This window comes from Cnephaeus nilssonii (assembly GCF_951640355.1).
Source record: "Cnephaeus nilssonii genome assembly, chromosome: 19".
In the NCBI taxonomy this organism is placed as follows: Eukaryota; Metazoa; Chordata; class Mammalia; order Chiroptera; family Vespertilionidae; genus Cnephaeus; species Cnephaeus nilssonii.
Window position 1 is genome coordinate 51,401,845 of NC_137090.1, and position 13,960 is coordinate 51,415,804.

Genomic DNA, 13,960 nt, shown 5'->3' on the forward strand with positions numbered 1-13,960 from the left:
AGCGGGACCACAGTGGGATGGTGGAGCAGGTGAGCGGGCGGCGCCAGGCCAAGGCAGGTGTGAGTGGGGCCAGAGCAGAGGGGGCGTATGTGGAGGCCCTGGGGGCCCAGGTGCTGCCCAGGGCCCAGAGGCCGGCTGGGACCTGCCCTTCCACGCCAGACGCTCGTGCTTCTATTGCCGGCCTGGTTCCCTCTGGGGAGTGGGGTCTAAGGTGGTGAATTTCTGCAAGGCCTCCGTGAGGGAGGAGGAGAGCTGGGTCTTCGTCAGGGCCCTGAGTGATCTCATTAAGTTTGTCCTATTTGACCACAAAGCCCTCAGTTCCTGCTGCCTCCCTCAGGGGCAGGATGGGCGCGGGAGGCTGTTGAGGGTGGCCTGTGGGTGGCCCGAGAGGAGTGTTAGGTGGGAAAAGGCTGTTTTGGAGCTTGAGTTCTTGGGATTTGGGCTCTCAGGGGCCGGGGAGAAGGTGGCTGCTGGTTAGGAGGGTCTGGGTTTTGGCATCTACTGCAGGTGAGAGAGGGGATGTGCAAGGGGGTGGAGGTCAGTGGTCTATGGGTCAAAAGTAGATTCAGAATCAGAAGTGTTAGGAATATGATGTTCGGTGTGAAGGAGAAGGATCTGATGGTAGAGCAGGCCTGAGAGAGAGGATGGGACTGTAAGGTGAAAAAGGCCTGGACGTAGGGAATCTTTGACCATTTTCCATTGCGGTGACAGCAATGATCTAAATTGTGCAATGTGTTAAAATTGCAAGTCCTGTTTTCAGGCCATTGAGACTTACTATCTAGTTTATGTGGTGGCTAGACAGTGTTACAAAAGAAAATGAGGTGCTTGGGTATGATCTCCCCTGTGAGTGTGCAGAGGGAGTGGGCGTGGCCCACGAGAGAAGAAGGGTGAGTGACAGATCACAAATCCCAAGGTGACTGTTTAGGGCAGGTGTCCCCACTGCTAAACAAATCGCCACAAGAAACGAGAGGTGACGCTCCGGACTGGGTGTCCCCCATCCAGAAGGACCCAAAGCCAAACGGCTGAGGAGTCTTGTGACCTAGCGCTAGGACTTTTGAGATGAGAGACTTTCCAGAAATCAGGGAGAGTGAGTGGGCAGAGGACTCCAGACAAGGGAAATTGTGGCACATCACTCACCTAGAGAAGATTAGCCAGTGTGGGATGGAGGGTCAGCAACTGAGAAGGAGAGATTCCCCCTCTGCTCCCCATGCCCCTCTGCTCCCCCTGCCCCCCTGATCCTCTGCTCCCTCGGCTCCCCCTGCCCCCCTGCCCCCCTGCTCCTCTGCTCCCCCTGCCCCTCTGCTCCCCCTGCCCCCTCTGCTCCCCCTGCCCCCTCTGCTCCCCCTGCTCCCCCTGCCCCTCTGCTCCCCCTGCCCCCCTGATCCTCTGCTCCCTCGGCTCCCCCTGCCCCCCTGCTCCTCTGCTCCCCCTGCCCCCTCTGCTCCCCCTGCCCCCTCTGCTCCCCCTGCTCCTCTGCTCCCCCTGCTCCTCTGCTCCCCCTGCTCCCCCTGCTCCCCTCTGCTCCCCCTGCCCCTCTGCTCCCCCTGCTCCTCTGCTCCCCCTGCTCCTCTGCTCCCCCTGCTCCTCTGCTCCCCCTGCTCCCCCTGCTCCTCTGCTCCCCCTGCTCCCTCTGCTCCCCCTGCTCCTCTGCTCCCCCTGCCCCCTCTGCTCCCCCTGCTCCTCTGCTCCCCCTGCTCCTCTGTTCCCCCTGCTCCTTGCTCCCCCTGCTCCTCTGCTCCCCCTGCTCCCACTGCTCCTCTGCTCCCCCTGCTCCTCTGCTCCCCCTGCTCCTCTGCTCCCCCTGCCCCCCCTGCCCCTCTGCTCCCCCTGCCCCCTCTGCTCCCCCTGCTCCTCTGCTCCCCCTGCTCCTCTGCTCCCCCTGCCCCTCTGCTCCCCCTGCTCCTCTGCTCCCCCTGCCCCTCTGCTCCCCCTGCCCCCTCTGCTCCCCCTGCTCCTCTGCTCCCCCTGCTCCTCTGTTCCCCCTGCTCCTTGCTCCCCCTGCTCCTCTGCTCCCCCTGCTCCCACTGCTCCTCTGCTCCCCCTGCTCCTCTGCTCCCCCTGCTCCTCTGCTCCCCCTGCTCCCACTGCTCCTCTGCTCCCCCTGCTCCTCTGCTCCCCCTGCTCCTCTGCTCCCCCTGCCCCCCTGCTCCTCTGCTCCCCCTGCTCCTCTGCTCCCCCTGCCCCTCTGCTCCCCCTGCTCCTCTGCTCCCCCTGCCCCTCTGCTCCCCCTGCTCCCACTGCTCCTCTGCTCCCCCTGCTCCTCTGCTCCCCCTGCTCCTCTGCTCCCCCTGCTCCCACTGCTCCTCTGCTCCCCCTGCTCCTCTGCTCCCCCTGCTCCTCTGCTCCCCCTGCCCCCCTGCTCCTCTGCTCCCCCTGCTCCTCTGCTCCCCCTGCCCCTCTGCTCCCCCTGCTCCTCTGCTCCCCCTGCCCCTCTGCTCCCCCTGCCCCCTCTGCTCCCCCTGCTCCTCTGCTCCCCCTGCTCCTCTGTTCCCCCTGCTCCTTGCTCCCCCTGCTCCTCTGCTCCCCCTGCTCCCACTGCCCCTCTGCTCCCCCTGCTCCTCTGCTCCCCCTGCTCCTCTGCTCCCCCTGCCCCTCTGCTCCCCCTGCTCCTCTGCTCCCCCTGCTCCTCTGCTCCCCCTGCTCCTCTGCTCCCCCTGCCCCTCTGCTCCCCCTGCTCCTCTGCTCCCCCTGCCCCTCTGCTCCCCCTGCCCCCTCTGCTCCCCCTGCTCCTCTGCTCCCCCTGCTCCTCTGTTCCCCCTGCTCCTCTGCTCCCCCTGCTCCTCTGCTCCCCCTGCTCCCACTGCCCCTCTGCTCCCCCTGCCCCTCTGCTCCCCCTGCCCCTCTGCTCCCCCTGCCCCTCTGCTCCCCCTGCCCCTCTGCTCCCCCTGCTCCTCTGCTCCCCCTGCTCCTCTGTTCCCCCTGCTCCTTGCTCCCCCTGCTCCTCTGCTCCCCCTGCTCCCCCTGCCCCTCTGCTCCCCCTGCTTACCCTGCCCCTCTGTTTCCCCTGATCCCCCATCCCCTCTGCTTCCCCTCTCCCCTCTGCTCCTCTGCTCCCCCTGCCCCTCTGCTCCCCCTGCTTACCCTGCCCCTCTGTTTCCCCTGATCCCCCATCCCCTCTGCTTCCCCTCTCCCCTCTGCTCCTCTGCTCCCCCTGCCCCTCTGCTCCCCCTGCTTACTCTGCCCCTCTGTTTCCCCTGATCCCCCATCCCCTCTGCTTCCCCTCTCCCCTCTGCTCTCCCTGCCCCTGTTGTAGATAAGCTGGCAGGCGGACGGGAAAATCATCTGCCGGGCACTCAGCGGGTCAGGAGGAGCCTTTACTGCAGACCTGCAGGTGCACTAGTGCGGTTACTGGGGAACCAGCCTCCAAAGCCTGAGTGATGATACGGAGGAGGCCTTCCTTTTGTCCCCCACATAGGGACCAGGCTTCCGGCTTTTCAGAGCTTTGTGCTGACAACCCCCTCTGGGAGGCTTATATGGTTCATGGTTTATGGCCTCTAAAATGGGAGTATTCCGGGAAACAGGTTCTGCAAGGCAGGACAGGCATCACAGATAAGAATGGAGCTAATTATCTACTAGCAAGCATGTGAGTCAGAATACTGGTTACTGGCACAGATTCAGAGTGCCAGTCCCGCTATTGTCTTATATTCCCCTTCCCCTCTGCTCCCCCTATCCTCTCTGCTCCCCCTGTCCCCTCTGCCTTATCCACAAAGAGCCCCTCAGGCCCCCCAGCCCCTCTCAACAGAGCCCTGTGTCCCTGTGTTTCCACAGACCCGCGCGAGGGCCCCTGGTAGATTGTACCTGTTGCATTAAAATGACTTGGGCAGCACTTGGGTTGTGCTGGAATTTAGGCCTAGGCCAGCACCTGGTTGACCTTTCTGAGCTTCCTCCGTTGTGAACATGGTGGGAGCTCACAGGTTATTCAGAGCTAAAGACGGGATGCGAAGTTCTGAGCACAGCACCTGGCAAGTCTGTCCGCCAGGCTGGCCTCCCCGCGCCCTGAGATGCCTGTCCAGCCCCAGATGCGAGCTCTCTGGGGCTCCTTCATCACTGGACCCCAGTTCCTGGCTCCATGCCTGGCCTGTGACTGGGGCTAGCACATACATGTTCTGTGCATGTAGAAACGATACAGGTTATGGAACATGGGTAAGTGGGAGCTGCACTGGGGAGGCAGGCACTGAATTGTCTCAGACATCAGGTTCTCTTCTCCTTCCAGAATGCGCCAAGGTCTTCCACGCTGTGGGCGCGAAGCTGGTGCTCTGCGGCCGGAACAGAGAGGCCCTGGAGCAGCTCGCCAAAGAACTCGCCGCTTCTCGGGCCTCCGAGGTGAGCCCACGGGCGCGTCTTCTGGGGCGAAGGGTCAGTCCGTCTTCTGCTGAGATAGTGGCCCCTGGGCTGCTGGACGGGGTCCCTGTACAGGTGGCCGCAGGCCGCCACAGCAGCTGCTCCGCCGCCGGCCAGACCCCCCACCGCCTGTTAGCACTGCTCCCTCCCCTTCACCCGGCGGGCACCTGCCCGGCTCTTCTGTTGGGCGGGACGAGGGCAGGTTAATGATGACTTTTAAAATTTTAATTATGGAAAAATAGATATAACACAGTGTTTATCAGTTTACCCATTTGTAAGTGTACCACTCGGTGGCATTAAATACACTCACAATGTATGTAATTATCACCACTGTCTCTGCCCAAACCCATTGCATCATCCCTGACAAAATTTGTACCCATTAAACATGAATTCATTCTTACCCCCTCTCCCCAGCCCCTGGAAACCTCTCTTCCACTTTCTGTCTCTGAATCTGCCTGTTCTAGATACCTCATGTAAGTAGAAAAAGACAGTTTTGTCCTTTTGTGTCTGGCTACTTCACTAAGCATAATTTTTTAAAAGTTCATGTTGTAGCATGTATCAAACTTCATCCTTTTACCTGGCCTGTGTGGCTCACGTTGTCCCTTGCACCATAAGGTTGCCCGTTTGCTTCCCAGTCAGGGCACATACCTGGGCTGCGGGCTCAGTCCCCGATAGAGGGGAGGCAGCCGGTCAGTTTCATTCTCACACTGATGTTTCTCTCTCTCCCTTTCCCTTCCTCTGTCTCTAATAATCAATTAAAATATTTTTAAAAATTTCATCACTTTTTGTGGCAGAAAAATATTCCATTGTATGTGTATACCACGTTTTGTTTATCCATTTATTTGTTGATGGACACTATAGTTGTTTTTACTTTTTGGCTATTGTGAATGCTACTGTGAACATTGGTGTGCATGTATCTGTTTGAGTCCTGCTTTTGATTTTTTTTGGATATACCAGGTGTACCGGTTAATAATGCCGATTTTTTTCAATAGATGGAGTTACACATATGTTGATATATATGCGATTTGATATGTATGCTGTTTTGTCAAGCCCCGTGGATGGGGGGCGTGGCCTGAGGTCCCTCATCAAGCCCCATATGGCAGGGGGCGTGGCCTGAGGTCCCTCATCAAGCCCCATATGGCAGGGGGCGTGGCCTGAGGTCCCTCATCAAGCCCCATATGGCAGGGGGCGTGGCCTGAGGTCTCCTGGCCTGCCACCAGGGTGGGGGGCACGGCCTCAGGTCCTCTGGCCCGGCACTGGGGGGCGTGGCCTGAGGTCCCCCGTCAAGCCCTGCTGGGCGGGGGGCACGGCCTGACATCCCCCGACCTGGCGTCGGGGCAGGGGCACAGCCTGAGATCCCCTGCCCTGGCCCAGCGCCACGCACCCTCAGGTCCCTGCTGATTGCTCCTTGAGGCTCGTTACAGTAACTTGGCCTCCTCTGTGGGCGCAGCCATCTTGTGTTACGGGATCCCTGCCTCTGCTGTGGGCACAGCCATCTATGTTATGGTGTGATGGCCAATTTGCATATTCCCCCTTTATTAGATAGGATTCTTCAGTTTCTTTCATCAATGTCTTATTATTTTCTAAGTACAGGTCTTTTACATCCTTGGTTATATTTATTCTGAAGTATATATTTTTTTCAAGCAACTGTGAATGGGATTGCTTTCTTTCCTTTTTTTTTTTGAAAATTGATCTGTTTTAATTTTTTAAAAACAAAAAACACAACATGACATCGAAGTATGTTTTACATCTACACTTAGTTATATTCAGACATTCTAAGCCCACACACAGTTTCCTGCCCAGATTAGGGAATTAAAATGAGGTGCACAGCCGAAACCGGTTTGGCTCAGTGGGTAGAGCGTTGGCCTGCAGACTGAAAGGTCCCAGGTTCGATTCCGGTCAAGGGCACATGCCTGGGTTGCGGGCTCAGTCCAATGTGCAGGAGGCAGCCAGTCAATGATTCCCTCTCATCATTGATGTTTCTCTCTTCTTCTCCCTTACTCTCTGAAATCAATAAAAATACATTTAAAACAAAACAAAACACCCAGTGGTTTTCGTTTCACAGTCTGTGAAAGGGTTTACGGGGAGTTCTTTAAGATCCTCTCCTCCAGGCACCGGGTGTCTTCAGGGACACAGCGCCGTGGCGCGGCCCGTCCGCAGGCACACGAAGTGGTTTTACGTTTGTCTCTTGGTAGCGCAGAGAAGCTAGCGCCCAGCCAGATCCTTCGGTCACCAGCGCGGGAAGGAGAGGGGAGCGGAGACGCGTCCTCCTGAGGGAGGCCGTGCCTTCAGAGTGTTAACGCCGCGAAGGCCACCCAGCCACCCGTGCTAGTCGTCTCTTCTCAGATGATAAAGGAAATACCTAAGGACATAAAAATGGTCAGAAGATTCTTCCTGCGGGTTCATGCTCCCCCCGAAAGAAATACAAAATGAACACGTCAGGGGAGGCGGCTCCGCTGGAGGTGCCAGTGCAGCCGTGGCTGCCCCCCCAGAAAGAGGGGGAGCAGGCACTGAGGTGTGAGTGATGCGAGTCGTCGGCAGGTGGGTCCTGGCCGCTCACTGGAGGCCCGTCAGTCGGCCGTGCTGGTGTTTTCTGGCTGCCGGCCTCTGAACGCATTCAGCGACTATGGGAGCTTCCAAGGAAGGAGAAATACACTCACCCCGAGATTGTGTGCCGGGGCTTTTCGGCACCCTGTCTCCTGCGGGCCCAGAATGCGGCCGTGCCAGGGCTGCTGTTGCCCAGCCGGAGCCGTTCTCCGAGGGACCTGAGCAGCAGAGTGCACTGGTCCTGGGCCCCTCAGGAAGGGGCGGGCCCACTGGGCTCTGCTTGAGGCCCGTCTGGTTCTGTCGGCCCTTTTCCTCGGCTGCCCGGGACCTTCCCCTGGCACGCCGTGGTGCCGCCATGGGCCATCAGCTGAAAGGACTGCCCGCAGCCGCGGCAGCCTGCCCGTGGCCGTCGTCCGGGCCTCCAGAAGGGTGGGCTGACTTCTGAGGTCTGTCGCGGGAACGGGGTCGCCCGGCCAGCAGCGGGCAGTGGTGACAGGCTGGTCCTCTGGCGGGTCAGACGAGGCATTGTAGCCGCCTAGCAGCTGGCAGCCACAGGGTGGGCGACGCCGTCGTATCGGTCTCCAGGGCTCTGGTCATCAGCGGCCCCTGGGTCCGTAAGCTTCTCACGTGTGCGGACTCCTCCGCCCTCATTCTCCTTTCACCCGTCAGGCGTCAGCTCTGGCGGGTACCCGAGCCCAGCTCCGGTGGAGCGGGCACCGCGCCCTGTGCTCTGGTGGAGGGACACGTGCCCACATGCCTGTCACTCTGAGGTGCGTTTCGTTTCTGTCCTGTCTGACCAGGTGCAGACGCACACGCCTTCCTTGGTGACCTTCGACCTGGCAGACACCGGGGCCACCGTCGCGGCCGCAGCTGAGATCCTGCAGTGCTTCGGCCACGTGGACGTGCTCATCAACAACGCGGGGGTGAGCTATCGCGGCGCCGTCCTGGACACGCCCGTGGCCGTGGACAAGAGGGTCATGGAGACGAACTACTTCGGCCCCGTTGCTCTGACGAAAGGTAACGTCTTCGATGGAAGAAAAGGACGTGCTGGTTTTTGTGTTTTCACTTCACTCGGCTCCTTGTCAGCCAGACGTTGCCTGGCCTCCTCCTCTGTTTCACCCTGGGAACACACTGTCATTTACAGCTCGGGTGCTTGTCTCCCAGACTTTTAAAAATATCTTTTTATTGATGTCAGAGAGGAAGGGAGAGGGCGGGAGAGAGAGAAACATCAGTGATGAGAGAGAATCATGGATCGGCAGCCTCCTGCCACTGAGGATGAGCCCACAGCCCTGAGTACGTGCCCTTGGCCGGAATTGAACCCTGGACCCTTTGGTCCGCAGGCCACACTTTATCCACGGAGGCAAACCGGCCAGGGCAGCCTTTTCAGACTTTTATCTGCGTTTCCTTTATCTGCTTTCTGGTCTTAAGTCAAGGTGGTCTCCTCAGTGGCACTTCCTTTGTAGAGCATCGTCCCCTTCCTCTGGGGCGCGGTGAGCCCTGCAGAGCGGAGATGTCCTTGTGCCTGGCCGGGGCTCCGGGGGAGGCTCTCCCGGAACAGGAGGGCCGTGTGCGAGCTCTGTCTCCGCCTCCCTCTGCGGGGTCTGTGGGTGCAGGAGGCCCAGAAATTCCCCGGACACGGCCCTCCCCACCCTCCCCCCTGAGGGCTTCCCCGTGCACCTGCTGGTGCCATGAAGTCTAGTGTCGCCTCCTCTCGCGCGGGCGGGGGGTGGGTGGGGGGGGCCGGGGAGCTGCGGCCAGAGGAACTCCTCTCCTGAAGCCCGACTCTCCCCCCAGCGCTCCTGCCCTCCATGGTCCAGCGGCGGCGGGGCCACGTGGTCGCCATCAGCAGCGTGCAGGGCAAGATCAGCGTGCCCTTCCGGTCCGCATGTGAGTCTCCCCTCCGGTGGCTTCTGCTGTTCCTGCCTGAGGCTGGGAAGCCCTTCCAGCCAGGCCTCAGCCTGGGAAGTGCTGGGTGCAGAGTGGGCAGCCTCCTCAGGGCCCTCCTGAGCGGATGCCCGGGTTCACGCCGGCCCAGCTCTGCCCCTTGCCCGCTCCGCACCCCGTCTCCTGCCGTGTGGGGTGGGCCGTCAGCCCTGCGAAGTCCGGGAAGGGCGCTGGCCTGTGAGCTGCTCAGCGGAGGCGGGGGCAGCCGCGCAGCGTTCCCCACGTCGTCAGTCCCATGTCCCCCAGGTCCTGTCGCCTCACGTCCCCGGGGTTTATGCCTCCAGATCTAACGCCCAAAACGAGTCCCACTACGCATGCTGTTTTGTGGTCTGCCCATCTCACTTGACAATGTGTCTTTCTACAGCAGCACACAGGGGTTTGCCGAGTGCTTCTCAGTGGACATATAGCGACTCGTTGAATAGATACATGACGTAATTGAGCCAGTTTCCCAGGCACTTCACTTTCCCCTTCAGTCTGACCATCTACAGTGATGCACACAGGACATCGTAAATGCTTGTATCTCTAGGCACGCGGGGAGGGTTCGGTAAGATGAATTCCCAAAGGGGAAACGGTAGGACCAAATGATTAAAACTGCCAAATTGACGTCCAGTTCACACTCCACCTCCATGGATGGGAGTGACGATGCCAGAAATTTGAGATACCATTTCATTAATCTGTCTGCCATCATGTAGCACCAGCAAGCAAACTGAATCTGGGTTTTTAAATTTCTTTAAAAAATATTTTTATTGACTTCAGAAAGGAAGGGAGAGGGAGAGAGAGATAGAAATATCAATGACGAGAATCATTGATTGGCTGCCTCCTGCACGCCCCCTCTGGGGATGGAGCCCCCACCCCCCGCCTGTGCCCTGACTGGGAATCGAACCTGGGACCCCTCAGTCCGCTCTACTCACTGAGCCAAACTGGCTCGGGCAGTCTAGTTTTCTTAAAAGGTTTCAGAGGAATTTCTGTCCTAGTAACTCCTTCCTTTGCTCCACCCTCTGGAAGTAAATACTTATAACGGACCCCTCTGCTCTCACCACCTTCCGTGCTGGGCTGCGCGTGCCCCCCGCCCGCCCCCGTGAGCCCAGGAGCGTGGCTGGGCGGAGGCTCACTGTCCTGCACCCAGCTCGCCGCTTGGTTCTAGTTGTATGTCCTCAGGCAAGTTGTTTGACTCTCGTTTCCCTTCTGGTAAAACAAGACTTACAGCCGTGACGTGCCCGCAAAGCTGTTTGCAGGGAAACCAGACTTGGAGGTGCAAAGCCCCTGTGAACTGCAGAGCCCTGGCCCTTGCTTCTGGGTGGTGGTCTGGGTCAGGGCCAGCGGCATCGGGCAGCCATCTAAGCTTGCCCGAGGCCCGGGGATGACGACGTAAATCGCAGATGGTAAAGCACATGATAAACTGTTAATCATAGGCACATCAGAATGAAGGATGTTCTATGTTCCTGGTACAGAATTATTTCCAAACTTTACTTTGATGTAATCTGAGTTTTGTTCTCCACTTGGCCTGTGACTAAAGGAGGGCATAGTGGCTGGTCTGGGCACTGTCATGACCAGACTAAACGTAGGGGCTCGGCCCGTCAGTGAACCCTGATGAGTAGCAGTCTCCCCGCTCTGAGCTGCTGTCATGGGGACGAGGTGAGAGGAGCCACAGTGTGCTGAGCAGGTGCCTGGCGGGCAGCAGGGCTGAACGCGGCCGTCCCCGGTGGTGGTGAGTCGGCGGCCTGGCTGCAGATGCAGCGGAGGCTCGGGAGACTCCCTGCCAGGTGCAGCCTTCTACCTGGGGCCCCAGGAGGACCCACTCTTCTCAGTCCCGGGGCCTGGGCCGCACTCCTGGAGCCCGCTGGTGAGCAGCTCTCTCCACACCCGCCCACCAGCTGCTCGGGCAGCCCAGCAGCCTGCCTGCCCCGAAGAAGCTGGCCCCAGGCCAGGTGGAAGGTCAGAGTTTCTCATGGGGCTCGTTTTATTGGCTGATGGATCCCCCTTTCCTAGGGCTAAAGCACATGGAAGTCTGAGTTGGAGGAAACTGGTTTTCAGTGGAGATGCGCGTTTCCCGACTCTGTCCTGTAGGGTCTCTGTCCCCTGCGGAGGACTTGTCCTCGGGCTGAGCCAACGGAGGAGCAGAGGGGGCTCCGTGGCGGAGGGGGTGCCAGCTGGGTAGCTCCTCCAGGTGAACGCACCGCGTGGAAGCTCATCAGACAAGATGCATGGGAGAGCCGGCTGAGGCTTTCAGGAGCGCATGCCGCGTGCTCACTGGGAGCCAGCCTCCGTGACAAACCTCGGGGCAGCCTGTGGTGGTCCCCTCCGGGCTGGTGCCTCACCCGGTGACTTGTGGGGTGCGGGGCAGGTCTGTGTGGCAGCGTGGAGGCCGTCTGACCAGTCTGCTGTCACCAGGTGCAAAAAGCTACTTGCAGGAATAACATGAATAGTAGGAGCTCATTCTGTAAAAAAATTACTTACATGCAAAGTCACATGTGTGTACATAGGATATAAAAACTAAGGCAGACCATTCGCATCAGCTGCCTCTGGAGAGTGAGATTGGAAGGCAGGACTTTAACTTCTCGACTTTATATCCTCTGTCCTATTTGAATATTGTACCCGTTAGGCATGAAGTGAGGTGTTTTTTTTTGTTTGGGGTTTTTTCCTTTTTAAAAAAAAAAAATCTTTATTGTTCAGATTATTACAGTTGTTCCTCTTTTTTCCTCCATAGTTCCCCTCCACCTGGTTCCTTACCTCCCCCCACTGTCCTCATCCATAGGTGTACGATTTTTGTCCAGTCTCTTCCTGCACCCCCACACCCCTTTACCTCGAGAATTGTCAGTCCACTCCCTTTCTATGCCCCTGATTCTATTACATTCACCAGTTTATTCTGTTCTTCAGATTTTTTATTCACTTGATTTTTAGATTCACTTGTTAATAGATATGTATTTGTTGTTCATAATTTTTATCTTTACCTTTTTCTTCTTCTTCCTCTTCTTAAAGAATACCTTTCAGCATTTCATATAATACTGGTTTGGCGGTGATGAACTCCTTTAGTTTTCTCTTCTCTGTGAAGCTCTTTATCTGACCTTCAATTCTGAATGATAGCTTTGCTGGGTAGAGTAGTCTTGGTTGTAGGTTCTTGCTATTCATCACTTTGAATACTTCTTGCCACTCCCGTCTGGCCTGCATAGTTTCTGTTGAGAAATCAGCTGACAATCGTATGGGTGTTCCCTTGTACGTAATTAACTGTTTTTCTCTTGCTGCTTTTAATATTCTCTCTTTGTCTTTTGCCCTTGGCATTTTAATTATGATGTGTCTTGGTGTGGTCCTCTTTGGATTCCTTTTGTTTGGGGTTCTGTGCACTTCTTGGACTTGTAAGTCTATTTCTTTCACCAGGTAGGGGAAGTTTTCAGTCATTATTTCTTCAAATAGGTTTTCAGTATCTTGCTCTCTCTCTTCTTCTGGCACCCCCATAATTCTGATGTTGGTACGCTTGAAGTTGTCCCAGAGGGTTCTTACACTATCTTCATATTTTTGGATTCTTTTTGCTTTTCCGGTTGGGTGTTTTTTGCTTCTTTGTACTGTTGATATTTGGCTCTGTTGACTAATGAGTTTGTCAACCACTGCTCTAGTCTGCTGTTGGATCTCTGTATATTATTCTTTATTTCAGTCAGTGTATGCTTAATTTCTAGTTGGTCCTTTTTCATATCCTCGAGGGTCTCACTAAATTTCTCGGGCTTTTCTAGAAAATTCTTGAAAAACCTTATAACCGTGGTTTTGAACTCTATATCCAGTCATTTGCTTTCCTCCATTTCTTTCATTTGTGACCTGATTCTTTGTCTCCGCATTTTGGCTGCTTCCCTGAGTTGATAGAGTGGCTTTGTGTGCTAGGTGTCCTATAGGGCCCAGTGGGTCGGCCTCCCCAGTTACCTGAGGTGGACACTCTTGGTGCACCCCTTTCTGGGCTGTGTGCAGTCTTGTTGTAGTTAAGCCTTGATTGTTGTTGGTATCACTGGGAGGAATTGACCTCCAGGCCAATTGGCTGTGAGGATCAGCTGTGTCTACAATGGGAGAACTTCTGTGCTGGAGACACCCTTATGAGACAAGACTTGCTTCAGTGGGGCTTTGGTGCTCACTGAGTCTGCCCCCTGAGTGTGTCCCTTATGGATCTGAGGAGTTGTAATCTGGATGGTCCCACTCTGACCACTGGGTACACTGGCTCTTGGATCTCCAAGGAGGTACTAATTTAGCCTCTGCCTAAGGCTACCCAGCAGGAGCTACAGAGAGATCTGCAGATTCCAATTCTTTGTTTGGGTTTTGGAGGTGCCCAGATGAGGCCCAGCTGTGAAGCAATGCAAGCTGCTGTGGGGCCTTGGGCCTTCTTTTGGATGTTCTGAGTCTCACTGACTCAGCTGCAGTTTGTTAGGTAAGTTTAGATTGCAAAGGGCCCGGCCATTCATATGCAAAAGCCTCTGCGCACAGATTGGATGGGGCGGAGTCTCAGGGCGGAGCAAACAGCAATGGCTTCCCATCTAAGAGGGCCCTGGGTCTCAGTGTCCCGCGGTAATCACTGCAAGCACCTCTGAGAGAAAGCCGCCCTTGAGTTTGGCCCGCTGCCAGACAGTTTCCCCCCGTATGAGTCTGGGTCCCCAGAATTTCACCAGGAACTGGAGTTCAGAGCAGTCGGGAGCTTGTGTCCCCCTCCAGATTGAAAAAGCCAGCCGCGTACTCAGTTGCCAGCCCTCTCCATGCTCAAGCCTCCATACCTCTGCCTTTACTTCCGCAGCTCCTCTGAGTCTCAGTGTGCTTTTCTCTTCCCTTCTAGTTGTAGAATTTCCACTCAGCCTGCCTTCCTGTGTTTCTGGATGATGTCCGTTTTGTCTTTTAGTTGTAGTTTTGAAGTTGTTGTGCAAGGCAGCAATTTCAGGTGTTTACCTATGCCGCCATCTTGGTTTCTCCGAGGTTTTCCTTTTAAAGTGGAATAATTTCTGACTTAGAAAAGTTGCAGAAACAAGAGCCCCCATTGTGATCTTCACTCAGATCCCCAGTTGTTAACATTTACATGTTTGCTTCATGTTCTCTGTATGCGCACATGTATGTGTGTATGAAGTTTATACTTTTTCTTTCCTGAACCATTTGGGAGAGTTGG

General features: G+C 56.5%; 1 protein-coding gene across 1 annotated transcript in view; it reads left to right on the forward strand.

Moving 5' to 3' along the window:
- Positions 1-13,960, forward strand: part of DHRS7B (dehydrogenase/reductase 7B) — a 61,483-nt gene that overhangs the window by 43,958 nt on the left and 3,565 nt on the right. Inside the window, exons 3-5 of the mRNA XM_079797395.1 lie at positions 4,214-4,323; positions 7,689-7,905; positions 8,683-8,775. Coding sequence (XP_079653521.1) covers positions 4,214-4,323; positions 7,689-7,905; positions 8,683-8,775 — 420 coding nt within the window. The remainder of the gene's footprint in view (positions 1-4,213; positions 4,324-7,688; positions 7,906-8,682; positions 8,776-13,960) is intronic.